At 43.4% G+C, this 23,385-nt stretch overlaps 1 protein-coding gene across 1 annotated transcript in view; it reads right to left on the bottom strand.

Annotated features, from left to right (window-relative positions):
* Positions 1–23,385, bottom strand: part of CCDC175 (coiled-coil domain containing 175) — a 47,274-nt gene that overhangs the window by 9,878 nt on the left and 14,011 nt on the right. The window contains exons 6-13 of the mRNA XM_045578931.1: positions 19,962–20,084; positions 19,030–19,139; positions 17,201–17,282; positions 12,280–12,416; positions 11,206–11,316; positions 4,243–4,314; positions 3,078–3,213; positions 2,419–2,550 (exon numbers count right to left, since the gene is read on the bottom strand). Coding sequence (XP_045434887.1) covers positions 2,419–2,550; positions 3,078–3,213; positions 4,243–4,314; positions 11,206–11,316; positions 12,280–12,416; positions 17,201–17,282; positions 19,030–19,139; positions 19,962–20,084 — 903 coding nt within the window. The remainder of the gene's footprint in view (positions 1–2,418; positions 2,551–3,077; positions 3,214–4,242; positions 4,315–11,205; positions 11,317–12,279; positions 12,417–17,200; positions 17,283–19,029; positions 19,140–19,961; positions 20,085–23,385) is intronic.

Here is a 23,385-nt window from a genome sequence, read left to right as displayed (position 1 = left end):
ACCCAGTTGACTCTGACAAACTTCCATTTTTCTTTTTAGCCGAAGTTGTATCTGCAGGTAACTTGAAGGAATCCCTGAGTGCCAGCAGGGCAGCAATGGACATGCTTCCCCAGCAGGAGGCGCCCTAAAACACACCTCGGCATAGGCCAGTGCCCTCTGACTCCACCAACGAGATAAGCTCAGAGGCAAGAGACCAGCACGGGCGGGTACTGCAGTGCCAGGCTCAGACAGGACCAGCATCTCGTGGGCATACCTTCTAGGTCCCCACAGGGGCCATGCCCACGTAGACGAGGCGCCAAACACAGGAGAGCCCAATGTCATCATTTCCCACCAGTGAGGTCTCCCCTGGAAGACGCAGCACACCAACCAGGGGCTTTCCCGCACTACACTGCACTACCTGACCCTGCAGTCGACAGTGCCCCTTTGTCAGGTGACCAGGCGGGAAGACAACGAGTTTGGCCAAAGTCACCTCCTCAGCAGAGCGGGCCTTGCTGATGCTCTATGACACACCTTGCAGGTGTTCACTGAGCTTTAGCATCTCTTTGATACAAGCAGCGTGCTTGCACCCTAATTAACACGGTGACACACCAGCCCATGTTCCCTTCTAAATTGCCATTAAAATCCTTATAAATATAGAAACACACACACACACACACACACACACACAAAATGTCATGATTTAAAAATGTCACAGTGCAGAATCAGGAGGAAATTTCAATTGTGTGTTATCTGCATTATGTTCTCTACAGAAGAATAGTGGGGGGGGGGGCGGGGAGAGAGATAAGGAGGTGTATGAATGTATGAATTCATTCCTTTGGTCTGACTCTCCCCATCTCTGCTCCAGCCACCTGTCCCCTTTGTTCCTCACGTAGGACAGTCCTGCCTCAGACCCTCATGCTCAACATGCCCTCTGCCTGGCACCGCCTCCTGCAGACTTCTCCCCGGCAGGCACGCTCCCCCACGCCTGCAGGGCTGGGCCCTCTCTGACTACCCTGTTCAAAACAGCACGGACGCCAGCCCCTGCCCCTGCTTCCTTTTTCTCTGCAGCACTCGTCACCATCAAATATACCGCATGTTCTGTCTGTTTCTCTTGTTTCTCTTCAAACTCCCCCCAATGGGAGTTGGAAAGGCCCAGCTCTGTTGTCCTTTTGTTTTCTGTTAGCATCCGGAAGGATACCTAGCACAACCAACAGAGAAGGGCTCCCACCCATCGCTCCCTCCCCCCCCCCTCTGATTCTGGCATTCTGCGCCGCACTCCCGATGGCCATCTGCTCCCTGCCTAGTGCCTCTTCCTAGGCCAGGCCAGCCCTCTGACATCTGTGCCAGATGCTGGTACCCCCGAACTGCTGACTCTCTTGCACACCCCCTCGAAGTTACGTTTTTTAATTCAGGAAAGGACGTTTGATCCCAGTGTTCACCTGTGACAGCATCGCTGCCGTTCTGAGGGTTCTTCACCTGCAGGGACGCTTTGCTGTGCCTTTCCTTTGTTTTCCTCCCAGCATTGCTGTGTGGAAGGCACGCCTGCTTCTCCCCTGTCACTCATATTAGAAGTGGCTCTCCTTGGATTAGTTATCTGCAGAGGCTTCTGGATGAGGTTGGGGTGGGGGGGGGGACCCCAGTGGGGGAGGGAGGGCAGGATGGGCTTGGACTAGGGTCAGATCTAAACTCTGAAATGTAAGGGCTCCCTGCTCCATTGCTACAGCAAGGGACGGCTGCCTTCAAATACAAACTGTTTGGTGTTGCCGGGCCCCTTTCCCCCTTCAAACCAAATCAAGTCAGGAAGGCTCCTACCACCATCTCTCCTCCCCTCAACTTCTCTACCCATGGCGGGCCCCCGAGGAACACACGCTGGCCTTTCAAGGTCATGCCGTCACCTTGAGAGGGTGTAGTTTGTGTTGTTTCTGGGTGCCCTGAGTACTTCCGGTCCTTTTATCCACCTCCTCCAGCAGCCACAGTCATACCCTAGATCAGTGGTCGGTCGGCAAGCAAGCCGGGCCTCAGGAGCCACATGCGGCTCTTTAGCCCCTTGATTGTGGCTCTTCCACAAAAATATCACGGCCTGGGCGATTCTATTTTGAAGAAGAGGCGTTAGAAGAAGTTTAAGTTTAAAAAATGTGGCTCTCAAAAGAAATTTCAATCGTTGTACTGTTGATATTTGACTCTGTGGACTAATGAGTTTGCCGACCATTGCCCTAGTCTGTCCCAGGTCAGCTCTTGGCAGTTCCCAACTCAGTACAAAAATATTTCTGCTTGCTCCATTTCCTTTTTAGGAAAAGAAGAAAGATTCAGAATGAAATGTAGCTTTCTTCACACTAAAAGATTTGTTTTATGTTTACCTAATTAGAGGAGCATGGAACATACACCCTCTCCGCGCACACAGCCCTCTACAATCATCCTTAGATGTAAAATAAAACTTACCTCGACCTCGCTCAATTGTTGAATTAACTTTTTTTCCTTGACGATAAATTCCGTCTCTGTTTTTTTTAAATCTGTTGAAATTTTTTCAATCTTTGACAAATTTTCAGTGATCTCTCTTTCTCTAACACTGGTCTAATTAAAGGGGGGGAAAAAGACTTGTCATTTGTTGAGTAGCAGTCATCCTTTGATTTTTTTTTCCAACAGCCAAGTAAATGAATATCTCTTTGCGTGAGATTTGGCTCTGATTTCAGATCATTACTTCTCAGTAACCATTGAAAATGTCCCCCCCCCTCCCCTTCAGAGATTAATTTCTTCACCAGATAGTATTTATAAATGACACGAGGAAATGGAGAATGAGATCAGTGAACAACGGAGGGTGGGCAGAGGGTAAATATGGAAGTTAAATAAGTGATGCTTGAGCTCTTTATTTTATAGATGAATTCCTATAAAAACAATCAAGTTTCTGATCACAGGAGAAAACTGCCACTTCGTTTAATAATTTCCTACAAATGTATATATTTCTTAGGGAAATTATATGGTTCACCTTAAGCTTGAAGTCAGCCAAAAGGAGAATATCTTTTTGTTAAACTTAATATTGAAAAGATAATTACTGATGTGCCACATAGGAGACTAATGCTAAGCCTGTTGCGTTCCCTTACCTCTTCTATCAACTCATTGCGTCGATCTTCTGCTGTCTTGATTTCATCCAAAACCTCTTGTAATTCATCTTTTATCTTGTCTAGCCAACGTCCATGTCTTTTCGACAAACAAGCTATTTTCCACTGAGTTATAACACTAGAGATTAGAACAAAAAGATTGGGACAATTTTATGCCATCACTAAATTGACATAACAATCTACTGAAAAGATGAAAACAAATTCTCTGATCACACAAAACTGTCGGTGCTACTGGTGATGCAGACTGCACTGAGCCAATAAAATAAGACAGAAGGCGGCTGCCTCAATGCCGGATCTGCACGTTGCTTCAAAGCAAGACGCTCCGTGGGCCCATCCAATAGGACAGTGGACACACCACACGTGGCAGCTTGCCTCCTTTCAGCTGGAGAGAAATGGAAAAGGTCTGGGGGGCAGTGGAAGACAGGAGCGTCCCGGGCGGAAGAGGAATGGAAGCACCTAAATGACTCAAAGTGCTAACGAGGGATTTCAAGCTTCTAGGTTCTCAGATTTCTCTCCACCACAAAATAAAAAAGCTGCATAATTGGGAGCGAGAGTGTGCCATTCGAGTCTTATACATCGTATTATTACCAATGACAACAACAACAACAACAACAACAATAATAATAATAAAATAGAGTTATGCTTTCCCAAGTGCTTCCTAGGGGCCAGGTGCTGATCCAAATAGACAGGCGGCTTTCCTATCGTCCCCCCTTTATAGGGAGGGAGCAGAGAGACTATGAAATCGCTGAGCTGTGATCCCAGAGCGAATTAGAGGTAGAGCAATCAGTGTCGCCCCTCTGCAGAGCCTGTGCTCCCACCACTCTCCTCTGTCCCTGCACATCCCCTGTTGTCCCCACGAGGCCTGGATGTGCAAAAGGCATTACACAAATCTTGGCAATTTTACTTTTACTATTTCGCAACTTTACTCAATTGAAATGGAAAACTTTGGTTGTGGTCAGAGCCAAAAAATGCATGCACACACCACACTTATTTACACACATGTAGATCCGGAACTCACAGAATTTAGCTTAAGAAAATCAGTTTCTTGGGTTCTAGCAACCAACAAGTACTTTGATCTTCTCCCTACTTTGGGGCACTGTTCATTCAGACACTAAATAACATACACAAAGGAACGTGTTTTCTTTACCATCTCTGAATTTCTCTTTCCAGGTTTTCATTCAGGATTTTTATGTGTTTCCGATAGACTTCCTGTGTTGCTCTAAAAACATGAGAAATATATTGGATTTGGCATTTATTTATAGGAGCTGTTAGAATATATAAAAATGTATGTATAAATCTTATGCGTAATAAGGTTATCGCCTCACTGGGACATGAAACAAACCTTGTGAAACAAATGCAGAAGTCAGTTGTAGAATAACAAAGAGATAACTAAAGTTCTGTGCAAGCGCACACTGATTTTGTAAGTATTGAGGTGGATATCCAAGGAGAGAGAACAGACTCTGGGGTGCAGCTGGAGTAAGACTATTGGAGGTTCCTGTTGAACAGGAGGAGACACGTGGGTTGCCGGAACGGAGGAGCAATCCCACCGAGGAGAGGACCTCCCTGTTTGTAAAAACACTGGGGAAAGGAACAGCAAGTCGGGACCCCTGTGACAAAGGCAGACTCGCTGCCCCGGAGGCCCTGATGGGGAACAGCACTGTGACTGTAGGAGGAGTTAGAGTCAACAAATTGGTGAGGATCTCTGAATTCTAGATTGAGTTACAATTTGCCTCAATGTTTAATTCAGAAAGCCAGTAGAAATGCTTGAACTAGGGGTAAATAGTAATGAAGGATGGAAGATTTTTCTGGTGAATCTCAAATGGATAAATATGAGAGGTCTCTAACATAGACAACAGAAGCCCTTATTATTTTCAATCCCTTTATTCCCTAAGTGCTTTGTCATGCACAGTGATGAGTTGAAGGCCACATAAAATGAGACTTTACACCTTAAATACAGAAATATTTACAAATGCAACTTAGAATATGAAATATGTTAAATAACTACAAACACACTGTGCTCGTGTGTGTGTGTGTGTGTGTGTGTGTGTGTGTATTTCTCTATTTGAAATCAATTTCTTACCTAAATAAACTTAATATCCTTTCCTGGAACTGCAGGGTTCTTTATAATTTGCCCCAACGTAGTTGATTTTATTTATTTACATATTTAATTTAATCCCCAAAGGGGTTGACTAGTTTAAAATAAAGCAACAGTAATTGAAAAAAATCCTTAATGGAAGCCAGTATTTGGCTCTGAGCTTCCTGGTGATCAGAGTAATGATGACACAATAACTCATTGTAAATTTGCATTCTTCACAAGGAACATAAAACCTCAATCAAACTGGTTCTATTTCCGTGCTCTTTATAGTGAAGAGTTTATAGTTTCCTTTCTGAGGCTCACATGACGAAAAATAATGTTTAAAATATGATTTGACATGCAACCAAAAAGATACACTTCCTGCCTTGCTCTACATTTCTGTTGATATGTGTCAAATTTTCATCACCACCCATCTTAGTTTTCTGTAGGTTTGTCTCTTTAGTACCCTATATTCAACTTATTTATCTCTCTATGAAGGGCGATATTATTCCTCCACTTGATAAGCAAACAGAAAAATCTGATTTGCTTTTAAAGGCCTACAGTTTTAAATCTTTATATAACAGAAGAACTCATTGACATTACTTTCCTTCACCCTTCTCTGATTGTTTCTTAATAATTCACACTATTCTTCAGTTATATACCATTCATTAGTTACTGTTTCTGTGTTAGACTTGATCCTGTGCCCAATGACAGTATAAATTGCTTTATGCCCAGTGTTAGTGAGTGTAAAATGATAGAATATTTACATAGGGCAATTTCATAATAATTACAAAAATAAAAAATACACAACCCTCTTTAATCCAGGAATTCAACTTTGGATTCATTATAAAGAAGCAGTCATGCTGAAAAAAGAGATAAAAGAAGATATAAACAAATGGAAGAATATATCAGTTCATGAATTGGTAGAATCAACATCTTTAAAATGTCCATACTACCCAAAGCAATCTATAGGGTCAATGCAATCCCCATTAAAATACTAACAGCATACTTCAAAGACCTTGAACAAACTCTCCAAAAATTCATCTGGAATAAAAAAAGACCCTGAATAGTGGCAGCAATCTTGAGAAAGAAGAACAAAGTTGGAGGGATCAAAATAATAGATATAAAGCTGTATTACAAAACCACTGTTCTCAAAACAGCCTGGTACTGGCACTAGAACAGACATAGATGAATGGAACAGGCAGAGAACCCAGAAATTAACCCATGCCACTATGCTCAATTAATATTTGACAAAGGAGGCAAGAGCATACAATGGAGTTAAGACAGTCTCTTCAGTAAATGGTATTAGAAAAATTGGAAGGATGCATGCAAAAAAAAAATGAAACTAGATCACCAATTTATACCATACACAAAAACAAACTCAAAGTGGATAAAGGACTTAAATGTAAGACAGGAAAGCATAAAAATCTTATATTAAAAAGCTATAGGCAGCAAAATAGCAGACATTTGTCATAGCAAAACTTACCGATACAGCTCCTAGGACAATGGAAACTAAGAAGAAAATAAACAAATGGGACTACATCAAAGTAAAAAGCTTTTCTACAGCAAAAGAAACCATCAACAAAACAATAAGAAAGCCCACTGCATGGGAGAATTTATTTGCCAATGTTATCTCTGATAAAGGTTTAATCTTCAAAATTTATTGTATAAGGAACTCATACAACTTAATAAAAGGAAGAAACAACCCAATAAAAAAAAAATGGGCAAAGGACCTAAATAGACACTTTTTGAAAGAGGGCATAGAGAAGACCAAGAGACATATGAAAACATGCTCAAAGTCACTAATCATCCAAGAGATGCAAATCAAAATGAAAATGAGGTATCATCTCACACCTGTCAGAATGGCTATCATCAACAAATCAACAATGGACAAGTGCTGGAGAGGTTGTGAGAAAAAGGAACCCTCTTGCACTGCTGATGGGAATGCAAGACTGGTGCAGCCACTGTGGAGAACAGTAAGGCGTTTCCTCAAATAATTAAAAATGGAACTGCCATTTGACATAGTAATCCCAAGAAAACAGAAACACCAATCAGAAAGAATATGTTCATAGCTAATTCACCATAGCTAAGATTTGGAAACAGCCTAAGTGCCCATCAACAGATGAGTGGATTAGAAAACTGTGGAACATCTACACAATGGAATACTATGCTGCTGTAAAAAAGGAGGGATTCTTACCATTTGCAACAGCACGGACGGAACTGGAGAGCATTATGCAAAGCGAAATAAGCCAGTCAGAGAAAGATAAATATCACATGATCTTACTAATTTGTGGAATATAATGAACATAAACTGATGAACAAAAATAGAACCAGAGTTACAGAAGCATCGAACAGACTGTCCAACCTATGAGGGAAGGCATGGGGGTAAGGGGATAAGAGATCAACCAAAGGACTTGTATGCATGCATATGAGCATAACCAATGGACACAGATGGGGTGGGGGGAGGTGGGGGGCGGTAAGGGCATGTGCTGGGGGTTGGAGATAACTGAAGTCAATGGGGGGGAAAAGAGACTTATGATGTACATTAAATACATTAAACAATAAAAATCTAAAAAAAGAAATAGTCACAAAGGTGGACAGAGATATTTAACTTTGAAAAGTGTAATATAGGAAACAGAAAAACACACACAAATGTCCATCAACAAAGTATTAGTTAAATAAAATACAGTATAATCTGCAGAAGAAATACTATATAGTTAGAGAAAAGAATAAAGAGGTCCTGTATATATGATTTTTTCCTTTATTTTGAAATAGCTTTAAACTCAACAGGTAAGTGTCAAGATCAGTGCAAAGAATTCCCATAGCTTTTTTACCAACCATGTTTTTTTCATTCTCTCAGATATAATTTTTCCAGCTTTATTGAGATACTAGAGACCCAGTGCACGAAATTCATACATGTGGGGGGGAGGTGTCCCTCAGCCCAGCCTGCACCCTCTCCAATCTGGGACCCCTCAAAGGATGTTCAACTGCCGATTTATAGGGACTGGGCCTAAACCGGCAGTAGGACATCCCTCTCGCAATCTGGGACTGCTGTCTCCTAACCACTCACCTGCCTGCCTGATTGCCCCTAACCACTCTGCCTGCCGGCCTGTTTGCCCCAAATGCCCCCCTCTACCAGCCTGATCATCCCCAACTGCCCCCCATGCCAGTGTTCTTGCCCCCAAATGCCTCTCCTGGCAGCCTGCTTGCCTCCAAATGACTCCCTGCTGGCCTGCTCGCCCCTGCCTTCCCTCTCCACTGGCTTGCTTGCCCCCAACTGACTCCCTGCTGACATGCTCACTCCAAAATGCCCCCCCCCTGCTGTCCTGGTCACCCCCCGAACTGAACTCCAATGATAGCCTGCTTGCCCCCAACTGGCCCCCCTGCTGGTCTGCTCACCCCTAACTCACACCCTCACCCTCCCCCGCCAGCCTGATCACCCCCAATGCCCACCCCCATCTCACCTGTCTGATCACCCATAACTGCCGTCCCATCCTGGCCTGATCACCCACAACTGCCCTCTCCTCTTGGCCTCTAACCGCCTCAACCTCAGCCCTGCCACCATGACTTTGTCCAGAAGAACATCTGGAAGGTCTCTTAGAAGGTCTCCCAGTCTAATTAGCATATTACCCTTTTATTAGTATAGATAGAGGCCTGGTGCATGGGTGGGGGCCTGCTGGTTTGCTCTGAAGGGTGTCCCGGATCAGAGTGGGAGTTCCCTTGGGGCATGGGGCGACCTGGGGGAGGAGCCTGTGGTGGTTTTCAGGCCATCCATGCTCCCATTGGGTGAGGGCCCCCGCTGGGGGGCGTGGCCAGCCTGGTTGAGGGGCTGAGGGCGGTTTGCAGGCTGGTCAAGTCCACACTAGTCAAGTCTTCACCCAGGCTGGCCACACTCCCATGGGGTGAGGGTCCCACTGGGAGAATTGACCAGCCTGCTAACTGCCCTCAGCCTCTCAACCAGGCTGGCCATGCCCCCCAGTGGGGACCCTCGCCCCATGGGGGTGTGGCCAGCCTGGGTGAGGGGCTGAGGACCATTTTCAGGCTGGCCACACCCTCTTCAGGATGGGGGTCCCTACTGGGGTGGTTGACAAGTCTGGGTGAGGGAATGAGGGCTATTTGCAGGCTGGTCAAGCCCCCTTGAGGGGACCCTCACCCCATGAGGGTGTGGCCAGCCTGGGTGAGGGGCTTTTTTTTCTTTTTCTTTTTCAGCACCTCCTTGAGTGGAGGCCAGGGCAGACTGGAAGCAGGTATCTAGGATTTATTTACCTTCTATAATTGAAACTTTGTAGCCTTGAGCAGAGGCCAGGGCCAGCCAGGGCGGGCGGGAAGTTTGGCTTCCTCCATTGCCAGGGGCAGCCAAAGCCTCCTGCTCACTCCAGCTCTGTGGTTGGCACCATAGTTGCTGGGTTAATTTGCATACTCTCTCCTGCTTGGCTGGTGGGTGTAGCAAAGTGATGGTTAATTTGCATGTTTCTCTTTCATTAGTATAGATAACTGACATATAACATTGTGTAAGTTACCCAGATATTTGGGGAAAATCCAATTACAAAAGACTACAACCCGAGTTTTAGGTAAATAAATAAATATGCACATATCTAGCTATATAAAATTCTAATATGCAAATCGACCAAACAGTGGAATGACCAGCAAAATGACCAGTTGCTGTGATGTGCACTGACCACCAGGGGGCAGACACTCAAGGCAAGAGCTGCCCCATCCTGCAGACCCTGACTGGCAGTGGGGGTTGGGACCAGCAAGCATGTGGTGCCAGGCCAGCCAAGGTGGGTGCGAGCAGGGGTCCCCAGTTGCCTGCCAGTTGCCCAACAGATTGGTGTTGATATCTGGCCAGGCCTACGGACCCTACCCATGCATAAATTTTGTGCACTGGGCCTCTATTATATACAAATAAAAGCCTAAGTGACCAGTGGACAGGCTGGTAGTTTGATGCACAATGACCACCAGGGGGCAGACGCTCAATGCTCAGGCGTGGGAACATGGAACTGACTGATGAATCTCAGAGGGAAGGGGGGTGGAGGGAGGGCAGGAAAACATTAACCGACGATCTCATATGCATACTAGAGATCTGGTGCACGGATTCATGCACTGGTGGGGCCCCTCAGCCTGGCCTGTGGGGATCTGGCGAAATCATCTCTCTGACATCCCCCGAGGGGTCCCGGATTGCGAGAGGGCACAGGCCAGCCTGAGGGCTCCCTCTAACATGTACATATTATGTATAGATAAATGTAAACATACTAGAGGCCCCATGCATGGATTCATGGATGCCCACAGGTGGCCAGTGAGGAGCCTGAGCCAGCGTCAGGTGTCACTCCTGCTCATTCCAGCCCTGCTGCGCCTGCCGCTGCTGCCACTTGGTAGCACTGCTGTGGAGGTGGGAGAGGTTTGTGCTGCTGTGAATCCTGCTTCTTGCTGAGCAGTGCTCCTACTATGGAAGCACACTGACCACCAGGGGGCAGCTTTGCATTCAGCGTCTGCCCCCTGGTGGTCAGTGTGTGTCATAGTGAGTGGTTGACCGGTTGTTCGGTCATTCAGTTGCTTAGGCTTTTATATAGAGAGATATTAGAAAGTATGTATAGCAAACTGTTAACAGTAATTATTTCTGTGGAGAGTTTTAGGAAACTTATTCTTGAAGTTATAAATTTCTATATTTGAATTTTAAAATCAGGTATATATACTTTTTAATCAGAAAAAATAAAACAGCAATTAAAGTGATTTAGAATGGTAGAAATGAACATCATGGAGGGTCAGTGCTATAACAACATTTAGGTACATTCTTGTCACCAGACCCCTAACTCGTCCATTCCTCATGCTCAGCAACTTGTATAGAACTTAGAATCTGTCTAACCTTTCAATGAATGATTCAATGATAATGATTGTTCAGGATTGTAAAACAAAGAGACAAAATTACAAACCTCTTTTTTTGTAGGAGATTAGAAATTGATATATATTTATATTTACTATCCTTTTAAAAATGTAGAAAGGAATGAAGATTAAAAATTTCAAAGGCAACAAACATACCGATAAAGTTCAAAAAGTGAGACAAGTCCTTCTTCCATATTTCTGATGTCTACTTTTCTTTGTGACAGGAAGTTTTCTTTATCAGAAATAAATTTCATTTGTTTGGTACTTCTACCATGAAAAAAAACACACACAGAGATATCATATTTTAAAGGTTTAAATAATCATTTTTAAATCATCTGCATGAGAAAATATGCCATCACAAAAATTTCAAAAGTAGTTTGGAAAATTCAGTTCATAAACTATTGACCTAATAAATTTCCCCAATGAATCAGTAAAAACAGAAACAGTCTTTCTGCATGTGGTGGCTAAATCTAAAGTTATAAAAATTCCCAATGAAAAGAGCACTAATTATAATAGAAACCATAAAACAATAAGAACTGCTGTATAGTACTTTATCGCTCTGAATGTGTGTGTCTCTCCTACTACATTTATTAATTCTGTCATATTCTTTTGTGAAATGTAAAGGGATCGATCAGACCAATTTTGATATATATTTTATTGATTTTACAGAGAGAAAGAGAGTTAGAAACATCAATGAGAAACATCAATCAGCTGCCTCCTGCATGCTCCCTACTGGGGATTGAACCCACAACCAAGGTATATGCCCTTGACCAGAATCAAGCTGGGGACCCTTGGATCTACGAGCTGATGCTCTACCCCACTGAGCCAAACCAGTTAAGGCCAATTTTGAATACTGCCTCTACCTCTTCCCACGGGTGTGACCTTGAAAATAAACTTTACCTGTTAATGAGCTTCAATTTCCCCATCCACAAAATGGGGATCAAAATACCCTTTTCAATGGGATTAAATGAATGTAAGCATTTTGTAAAAAGTAGTTTCTTTGTTTTGTTTGTCTCTAAATTGCAGAAAGAATAATAGGAAGGTTATGGTTTTATTCACAATTCCACAAATGGATAGGAACACACCTGTAATGGAAAGTACTTTACCTAAGTGCCAATAGGTTTTAAAGCTAGGATACGTTCAGGTGGAGGGTTACCACTTTGACAGCAAGGAAAGCACCCCATAACTACAGCATGTTGACTCATGTATGGATCAGAAATAGAAACATACTGGTCTTGTATTTTCCTTTTTTGAGAAAGAACTCTATCTTCCTCACTCAAGACAATCTTCAATTGTCTGGAAAGAGTCTCCAATTTCTCTTGTAGCTCTTTGTTTGCTAACTGAGTTAAGTATATTTTTTCAGGCAACTAGGAAAAAAAACACACACACAAAATAACCAAAGTAGAGGACCTGCTTCACAGTTCCTTTGAGGGGAGTCAGGGTCAGGTTAGCAAACAATGACTATGCCACAAACATTGAGTGATTTAATTCTATATTAACCATCCAATTACACATTTTGGGGCTCCTTCTATAACTTATGACAAAAGTATAGAATGGTAATAAGCACTGATGCAAAACCAGAGAGTAGTAATTCACACGGAAATACAAATTGGGATTAGTAAACTGGGATCATTCACTTTACGACGTATTTCTTTTTTTCCAGAAGATGAACTACACAGGGAAGTAAAGTATAGTAACAGCAGAAGCTATTGTTCAAAGCCTCTTTGACTGGATATTATGCTTGCTTTTGCTAAATATTTCTATTTAAGGACAAAAAAAAAAGAGTATTTATTAGTGGTCTGAAAGAGGTAAAAACTTCGTGTTTGGATGTCTCTGTTCAATTCCATCAAATGAGGTGGAAAAGATAGATTTAGTATTTAGTTCAAAATAACCTTCTGGCTGAGGATTGCTAAAATAGCTGGGTGAAAAAAAAATCCTTAAGTGTTAAAGTACTAACAAGATGATGAGGAATCTCTAGGCCTAGTTCAACAAGAAAGCAAGAATCCATAGTGGTAAATCTAGCACTAAAAGTCCTTTGAACCCTTAGAACATGTACAGATGTGGAAGAAAACAACATGGAAAATGAGTTTTGGTTTTCTTACATGACAAGGGGGACAAAAGCCAACACTTGGAGCTCACCTAGGTGTTGAGTCTGATAAACCTCCCATCACATTGTCTGGGATCCCAAAAAGCTTCCCTCTCTGGTGAAGGATGAATCAGACGCTAACAAGCCATGGTCCGTGGTCACAAACCAACCTAAAGGTGTGTATACACACACACACACACACACACACACACACATACTAATGTATAAAATGCCAGGGGCCATCACGACCGAAACAACTGGATGGATGACTGAACAGCAGGCTGGGGCAGCTGTGGGGCAACCAGGCCAGTGGGAGGGCAGTTGGGGGTGACAAGGCTAACAAGAGAGGCAGTGGGGGGTGACCAGGCTGGCAGGGGGGCAGTTGGGGTGACCAGCCCAGCAGGGGGACAGTTGGGTCAACCAGGCCTATGGAGAGGCAGTTGGGGATGACCAGGCTGGCAAGGGGGGGGGTGCGGGGGGGCGTGAGGTTGGGGGCCACCAGGTCAGCAGGGGGGCAAGTTAGGGGTGATCAGGCTAGCAGGCAGAGGTGGTTAGGAATGACCAGGATGGTAGGGTGGCAGGGGGCAGTTAGGGGCAATCATGCAGGCAGGCAGGTGAGCAGTTAGGAGCCAGCGGTCCCAGATTGTGAGAGGGGTGTCTGACTGCCAGCAGTCAGACATCCCCTGAGGGGTCCTGGATTGGAGAGGGTGCAGGCTGGGCTGAGGGGACCCCGTGTGTGTGTGTGTGTGTGTGTGTGTGTGTGTGTGTGTATTTATTTGGGTCATTTTATATATATATAATGACCCAAATAAATAAATAATTGGGTCATATTATATATACTGTTTTATAATAAACTAGAGGCCTGATGCACAAAATTCATGCAAGAGTAGGCCTTCCTTACCCCAGCTGTGGGTACTGGCTTACCTCTGGCACTCAGGACCCAGGCTTCCCTCTGGCAACTGGAATCCTGGCTTGCCTCTGGTACCTGGGACCTGGGCTTCCCTCTGGCCACTGGCAGGCACCCAGGATCCTGGCTTCCCTCACAGCCCCAGTTTTGTCCAGAAGGACATCCAGACTAATTTGCATATTATGCCTTTACTTGGGGCCCAGTGTACAAATTTGTGCACCTTGAAAGAAACTGTGGGCCACAAAGCTATGGTAGTCACAGGGGATGGTCACAACCCATCCTCTATACCCCTGCCCAGCCCCCCTCCCCCCCACCATGTCCCCGGTCCCCTGTCTGCTGGCAGCCCCACTCCTGCTGCCACTGTTCCCATGCGCTGACAGCGCTGGCCCTGCTTGCACCCGCTGACACTGTGGAACAATGGGGGCCAGCACCAGCAGCAGATGTGAGCAGGACCAGCACCATCAGCGGGTGCGAGTGGTAGCTGCTGCTCCAATTGCCCCTTGGGAGGAGGGGGAGGTAAAGAAGCCCTCAGGGGTGATCAGGGCTGTTAACCACCACTCGCACCTGCTGATGGCACTGAACGATTGGGACTGGCACCAGGCCCCAGGCACCAGCAGCAGGTGCAAGCCGGGCCAGTGGTGGCAGTAGATGCCAATGCTTGGCGGGACCACCATGTGCAGGAGCAAAAAATTTTCAGTAACCGCTGAAACCAGTTTGGCTCAGTGGTAGAGCGTCAGTCTGCGGACTGAAAGGTCCCAGGTTCGATTCCAGTCAAGGGCATGTACATTAGTTTGGGCACATCCCTGGTAGGGGGTGTGCAGGAGGCAGCTGGTCGATGTTTCTCTCTCATCGATGTTTCTAGCTCTCTATTCCTCTCCCTTCCTCTCTGTAAAAAAAATCAATAAAATATGGGGGGGGAAAATTGTTTTTTTCAGTAACCACTAGAGGCTTGCCCTGATAACAGTGACCAGCACTCCACCTGCCCTCCTCTGAAGCCCCTGCTCATCTGCTCCACCATCCCACCACAGCCAATGCCCGCCATGTTCTGCACATGCCCCCTGGTGGTCAGCACACATCATAGCGACTGGTTGTTCAATTGTTCTGCTGTTCAGTCTATTTGCATATTAACCTTTTAATTATATAGCACTAGAGGCATGTTGCATGGATTCGTGCACCAGTGGGGTCCCTCAGCCTGGCCTGTGCCCTCTTGCAATTTGGGGCCCCTCAGCAGATGTCGGAGAGCTGGTTTCAGCCTGATTCCCGCAGGCCAGGTCAAGGGACCCCATCTGTGCATGAATCTGGGCATCTAGCCCTATCTAATAATCCTATCTAATAAAAGAGTAATATGCAAATTGACCATAACTCCAACACATAAGATAGCTGCCCCCATGTGGACACAAGATGGCCACCACAAGATGGTTGGCAGGGGAGAGCAGTTGTGAGTGATCAGGCCAGTTGGGAGGGCAGTTGGGAGGTACCAAGCTTACAAGGGAGGGTAGTTGGGGGTGATCAGGACTGCAAGAGATGGCAGTTAAGGGTGACTGGGCTGGCAGAGGAGGGCAGTTAGAGGTGACTGGGCTAAGCAGGCAAGGGCAATTGGGAGTGACCAGGCCTTCAGGAGAGGGCAGTTGGGGGCTACCAGCCCAGCAGAGGAGGGCAATTGGGGAGACCAGGCCTGCAAGGGAGGGAAGTTGGGGGTAATCAGGCTGGCAGGGGAGGGAAGTTAGGGGCAATAAGGCTGGCAGGGGAGCATTTAGGCATCAATCAGGCTGGCAGGGGAGTAGTTAGGGGTGATCAGGTTGGCATGCAGAAATGGTTAGGGGCAATCAGGCAGGCAGGCGAGTGGTTGGGAGCCAGCAGTCCTGGATTTTGAGAGGGCAGTCGGACATCCCTCGAGGGGTACCAGATTGGAGAGGCTGGGCTGAGGGACACACACACCCGTGTATGAATTTTGTACACTGGGCCTCTATTATGCATATAAGATCTTTGGTTAATCTCTTCCTGCCCTTCCCCTTTCCCCTTTGCCTCTGAGATTCATCAGTCTATTTCATGTTTCCATGCCTGTGTGTTGAGTGTCTGTCACCTGATGGTCATTGTGTATCATAGGGTTATTCAGTCGCTTAGGCCAGTGGTCGGCAAAGTCATTAGTCAACAGAGCCAAATATCAATAGTATAACGATTGAAATTTCTTTTGAGAGCCAAAATTTTAAAACTTAAACTTATTCTAATGCCACTTCTTCAAAATAGACTCGCCCAGGCCATGGTGTTTTGTGGAAGAGCCACACTCAAGGAGCCAAAGAGGCATATGTGGCTTGTGAGCTGCAGTTTGCCAACCACAGGCTTAGGCTTTCATATATATAGATTTGTCATATCCTAAATGATGACATTTAAATAAAGCATCTCTCTTAAGCTTTAATTGTATTTTGCCTCTAATTGCTCAACTTTCAAAATATATGCTTCATTGAATGTCTTTTGGAGAAATCTTGGTTTAAAGACATGATTATTTACTTAAAATATAGTATTTCTTATAACCTAAGTTTTAAAATGTCTAGAGAATTCTCTAGAGGACTAAATTTGATTTAAATATCTCATTAACATTATTAAGTACAATATGGGATTACTACACAACAGCAAGGTCCTATTTTTTTTTTTAATATATTGATTTTTTACAGAGAGAAAAGGAGAGAGATAGAGTTAGAAACATCAATGAGAGTCATCGATCAGCTGCCTCTTGCACGGCCCCTACTGGGGATGTGCCCACAATCAAGGTACATGCCCTTGACCGGAATCAAACCTGGGACCCTTCAGTCCACAGGCCATGCTCTATCCACCAAGCCAAACCGGTTTCAGCAGGTCCTATTTTTTCTAATTAACTCACATAAAAATGTCCATTAGTCATGAATATTCCTAATATAAAATAACAATATCCACTTGAAAAGTTATCAAGAAAATAATTTATCTTTGAATGAGCAATTTTTTCTTATACTTAAAGTGCTCTGGGAGAAAAATAAAATCTTTAAATCAATTACTGTTACTGATCATGATTATTACTAGTTAATTAAAAATCTAGTTTTGGAAAATTTCTCCGCTTACTTAAAATATTATCTAAAAAGAAAATCTAAATATAATCTAAGAAATCATAATTTCTGTCTTCCTACCTCCTTTGTCTTCTGCAAATAATCATTTTTTTCAAAATCAGTTTTCTCTCCCAGTTTGACCTTGTTATTCTTTAAAAGATATCTATAAACAAAGGAAGCCAAACAAATTCATATTAGGACATGTTTTTTTTAGCAAGGCTGTATTGCCCTACATAACATATTTATATATTCGTTATAACAGACAAAAGACTTTACTTTTTAGAATTGATGAATTAATGCGTTATTATTCTATTCAATCATTTAAGAAGGAATGGCAAAGAAGATTGTTGTTTTTATTTTCTCTTTCTGAGAATTCATTGTTGGTATATAAAAATTCCGTTGATTTCTATTAATACTGTATCCTCAGTGTAGCAAGATTTTAAATCATAACTCCTAGAAATAATTTACGATCTAATCTGTATCTCCCACTATAATTCCCTACCGAGTTTTTCTTTAAAACATATATGAACTAAAACTATTAAATCACTTTCAAAGAAAAATATATTTTTTTATTCTGAGTTTGAATTGTAGCAGTTCTTGAGTCTTCCTATGTTAAATGTGGTATTGAGTATAAAGATTGGTGCCTACTTTATGGACCAATGGTGATGATTACTGTACTGGGCAATTGCTATTTTAAAAAACATAGTAGTTTTAATCACAGTACATTCGAACCTGTGTATGTAGAAATGAGTCATTTTATAACATGATTCCACATGTGCAGTTAACTTGTCTTGTGCAATCTGCTCAGTTCACAATTTGTCTTTTAAAATCAAACTCTGGAGATAGGCCCAGAAGCCATATATTTATATTACAAGACTACGCCTTTTTGTCCAAAGCTGAACCTAACAGTTTTTGTTAATTCTCACTAAAGGATATTTTTTCTATTGATTTTTAGAGAGAGTGAAAGGGAGGGAAGGAAGGAGGGGGAGTGAGAAAGACACACACACACACACACACAGAGAGAGAGAGAGAGAGAGAGAGAGAGAGAGAGAGAGAGAGAGAGAGAGAGAGAGAGAAATGAGAGACACATTGATTCGTTGCCCCCTGCACACGCCTCAACCTGGAGATCGAATCTGCAACAACCCAGGTATGTATGTGCCTTTGACAGGAAATCGAACCCTCTACCCTTCAGTGCTCAGACCAATGCTCTAACCACTTAGCAACACCAGGTATGACTGAGCCAAATGGCTTTTGATGGGAAATCTGGGAATTCTCCTGGAAGAGAGTCTGTTGGCCAATCTCTAGAGATTAAAGGGCCTGTGTCAGGTAATTTCAGAGGGTTTGGAATGGCCATGCTCAGCCACGGCGCACCGGCAAGAGAACACAGCATGCAGAGAGAGAGAGAGAAAGATGAAACTCTTTTGCAAAAGGAAGAGAGAATGTGGGCCCTGGGATGAAAGATTCCCTGAAGTTTCTGGTTCCAGTCCCGTGGGTGAAAGTTTCTGCCCAGAGGCTTCCCTGTAGTTCCTCAATAAATTCTGCAAACCTCCCTCGACTAAGAACGGCCACTGTACCACATGGGTAGGTGAGTGTGTAGCCTTGCGGCAGGCCTCATGGATGCCTTCCTGGGGGCATATTCCTTTGCAGGAATCCTGGAACTGAAGTGAGAATAATACACTCCACCGAGCCCCTTCCTTTTCCTGAGCCGACTGCATCATCCCCAGTATTTTCTCTTGATCACCGGAAAGACTGATTAATTTCAAAATGAGGAGGCGTTTCTATGCAGTTTACAAGCACACACATTTTAGTAAACTAAAAGATTATAATTTTCATCTAATAAACATTTTCAAAGGAAAGAAACACAGCACTGACTGAGAAATGCTTCCGTAAAAATAAAGTCGCATACTTACATGTTTTCCTCCAGGCTATTACAGATTTTCTTCATTTCTTCAACCTGGTTTTCCCAATTCCTTATTGATTCGTTTAGTTCTGCTATCTCCATATTGTGATCACTAAGTACCTATTGAAAATGTTAAAAAAAAAAAAAAAAAAAAAAAAAAAAAAAAAAAAAAAAAAAAAAAAAAAAAAAAAAAAAAAAAAGGTTGGCATTCAGTCACTGTCAAATGACTCATGATGGCGGTTCAGTTCACTAAATAGTCATGTAACACCCACTCGACTTCTACACTGGGGGCATCCTGGAGTTAAAATAAAAGCAATTATTACAATTATTCCTTCAAAATACAAGCTAGGACAGAAATAAAAAATAATATTTGGGAGGGAGGGTGACCAAATTACCATTTATTTCTACTTTAATTAACATAGAAGTGGTATTATTTAAAAAAAAAAATACAACTGCAGAGTTCTCAAGTATTTTCTAACTTTAATAGAAAATTATCCCCTTTCCCTATTATGTTCCAGTACCCAATACAAATGGAGAGACTCAATTCTGTTTTATCATCACATACCCAGAATTAAGGAATCTGCCCACGGTTATTTCATTTGTTATGTAAAATAAAGCAATATCATAGAAGTGTTACATATGCCATTGTATGCATTTTTTTAAAATCAGTTTTACAGAATTTTGGTCCATCCAAATGCAATCTGTGCCTAAGGCATGCCAAATTTCTTTCTTCCCACCACATTCCTGAAGAAGAAAACACAATTGCACTACAACACATTGAAGTATCAGAAAATGTTACCATGGAAAAAAGATTCTTCCAGAATGATTTGAACGTAAATTAAAATCGATTCCTTCTAAAATGCCTGTTACCGGTCACAGTAAAGGTAGTGTACATGGAGGTGCCTGGGTCAGGCTTGAAAAGCATAGTTCATCCTTTCTTACCACTGTGGTGGCAGTAACTCTTTCTTTGATTTCTATCTCTTTAATCCTTAATTTATCCAATTCTTTCTTCCTATGAAAAGCATCCTGTTTCTTAGATTCATAGTATTTTCCATATTCTTCCATCTGTAGTGATAAACATAAACCAATGAAAAAGCTTATGAGGGCAACGAAGTTTGGAAACTTTGTTTTTGTTGTATCAATCTAATTCATATTCAATCTAAGTATATCAACCATAAATAATAACCAGTCCTGGACAATGGCTTGGTTGGAGCATTGTTCTGTACACCTAAAGGTGGCAGGTTCCACCCTGACCAGGGAGGCACATATCCAGGGTGCAGGTGATACCCAGGAGGGGGCCCAGGTGGGAGGCAACCAATTGATGTTTCTCTCTCACAAGGATGTATCCTTCTCTCTCTCCCTTTCTCTCTCTGAGTTCAATAAAGAAAACAAATGAACACTCTCCCAGGCTGTTCCCTGCGGATCCAGGGGGAAGGGACTAGACAAAGAAAGAATGCATGCATGCCCCGGTAAAATCTAGGGGGTCAAGGGAGGGTGATTACCTATCAGTCACTGGGAGCAGGTCACTGGCCAGAACAGATGTGGCTACTGCCAGGGCGCAAAACCCGAGACACAGAAGCTCCTGAACAAGGGAGCACTCGCTCTCCTGGGACTCTTGCTGCAGGGGGTGTGCCCTCACGCTCTGCACTTGCCCACGTGGCCCACAGACAGGTGGACTCCCCACAGGATGAACTGATGGACTGGAATTAGTCTAATGCTGCGCTGGACTTAACTCTACCAGGGAACAATATAAAAAATACAAAGTAAAAAAAAAAAAAAAAAAAAAAACTCAATGAAATTGAGAGTTGGTTCTGGGGGAGAGCAGAGATCAACCGAAGGACTTGTATACATGCATATAAGTACAATCAATGGATTGTACTTATATGCATGTATACATAAAAGGGAGGGAGGGTATATACGGGAGGGGGGGCATTGGTATATGTACAAAAATAATAATTTAATAAAAAATATTATATATATTATATATAAATAAAATATTATATATATATATACACACACATATATATAAAACCTTGGAAATATCAAAGAGAGCTCTTCAAATGCCCTGGGTTTCAGTGTGTTTCTGAGAGGGAAGAGAATTGCAATCACAGTGTAAGGCGAGCATGTTAGTGTGTGTGTGTGTGTGTGTGTGTGTGTGTAAAAAAACAAAAACAAACAAACAAAAAAAGAAACTGAGAGTTGTTTCTTTTAAAAGCCAAGCAAGATTGCTGAACTTTTAGCTGAACTCATCAAGGAACACAGAGAGAGGACCCAAATAAATAAAATCAGAAAGGAAGTAACAACGGACATCACAAAAATAGAAAGGATTATAAGAGAACTAGTGACCTGGTGCAAGAAATTTGTGCACATTAAAAGGAAATTAATTAGAGGAAATATTTTAATATTGCTATTTGCCCTTTATCATAGACGTGTCAGAGATGAAAGAAAATTAGTAAAATGTATATGAAAATATTCCTCCAGTCAGAGTCTGGGGTGCACCGTGGGACCCAGAGTTAAGTCCCCGCCTACCCATGTGAGCCTCGAAATTGTGCCTCAGACCCAGCTGGCCCCACCCCAATCAAGCCTCGCCACAGCGGGGGCGTGGACTCAGGTCCCCCGGCCCAGGCCAGGGTGTATGCGCCTTGAAGTCCCCTGCCTGGTGCCTGGGCAGAAGGCACTGACTGAGGTCCCTGTCAAACCCCGCTAGGTGAGGAGCACAGCCTCAGGTCCCAGGCCCGGCGCTGGGGTGGTGGGTGCGGTGTGAGGTCCCCCATCAAGCTTTGTCAGGTGGAGGGTGTGGCCTCAGGTCACATGCTATTTGCTCATTAAGGTTCATTATAGGAACTCAGCCTCTGCTGTGGGCACAGCCATCTTGATTGTTACGATGCGATGGTCAATTTGCATATTCCCTCTTTATTAGAGAAGATATTGCAAACAACTATATGCCAACAAACTGGACAATCTGGGTAAAATGAACAAATTCCTAGAAACATACAATCTTCCAAAACTGTATCAGGAAGAAGACAAAAACCTGAATAGGCCTGATAACAATTGATGAAACTGAAGCAGTAAAAAACGAAAAACAAAAAAAAGTCCCAGCAAGCAAAGCCTGGGTCTGGATGGCTTCATAGGTGAGTTTTTACCAAACATTCAAAGAATAGCTAACACCTATCCTCCTCAAATTATTCCAAAAAATTCAAGAAGAAGGAAGACTTCTATGCTCTTTTTTGAGGCCAGCATCATCCTAATTCCAAAACTAGATAAAGACACAACAAAGAAAGAGAATTACAGGCCAATACCCCTGATGAACATAAATGCTAAAATCCTCAACAAAATACTAGCAAATCAGATTAGTCATATATTAAAAAGATCATACGTCATGACCAAGTGGTATTTATTCCAGAGATGCAAGACTGGTACAATATTCACAAATTAATAAATGCGATACATCACATACACAAATTGAAAAATCACATGATCATATCAATAGAGAGAAAGCATTCGACAAAATCCAACACCCATTTAAGAAAATATATTTTTATTGATTTCAGAGAGGAAGGAAGAGGGAGAGATAGAAACATTAATGATGAGAAACTATCATTGACTGGCTGCCTCCTACATGCCGCGCACTGGGGATCCAGCCCGAAACTCAGGCATGTACCCTGACTGGGAATTGAACTATGATCTCTTGGTTCATAGGTTGATGCTTAACTACTGAGCCACACTGGCTAGGCCAACATTCATTTTTGATAAAAACTCTAAGCAAAGTGGAAAGAGAGGTACTATACTTCAACATAATAAAGGCTATCTATGACAAACACACAGCCAAACCATACTTAATAGGCAGAAACTAAAACCATTTCCCCTAAGAACAGGAACAGAACAGGGTTGTCTGCTTTCACCACTTTTATTCAATACTAGAGGCCCGGTGCATAAAATTTGTGCATGGAGGCGGACAGGGTCCCTCTGCCTGGCCTGCACCTTCTCACAATCTGGGACCCCTCGGGGGATGCCTGTTTGCAGGTTTAGGCCCTAGCTCCTAACTGCTCACCAGCCTGCCTGCCTAATCACCCCTAACCACTCTGCCTGCCTACCTGCCTGATTGCCCTTAATCCCTCTGCCTGCCTGCCTGATTGCTTATAACTGCTTGCCTGCCTGCCTGATCACCCCTAACCATTCACTTGCCTGCCTGATCACCCCTAACCACCCTGCCTACCTGCCTGATCACCCCTAACCTCTCTGTCTGCCTGATCACCTTTAACTGCTTGCCTGCCTGTCTGATTGCCCCTAACCACCTCTGCCTCGGTCCCCACTGCCACAACTTTGTCAGGAAGGATGTTTGGAATGATATCTGGAAGGTTGTTCA

Source organism: Pipistrellus kuhlii, unplaced genomic scaffold, assembly GCF_014108245.1.
Source record: "Pipistrellus kuhlii isolate mPipKuh1 unplaced genomic scaffold, mPipKuh1.p scaffold_m20_p_1, whole genome shotgun sequence".
Lineage (NCBI taxonomy): Eukaryota > Metazoa > Chordata > Mammalia > Chiroptera > Vespertilionidae > Pipistrellus > Pipistrellus kuhlii.
Note: the sequence above shows the minus strand (reverse complement) of the source record. Positions and strands in the feature narration are given on the sequence as shown.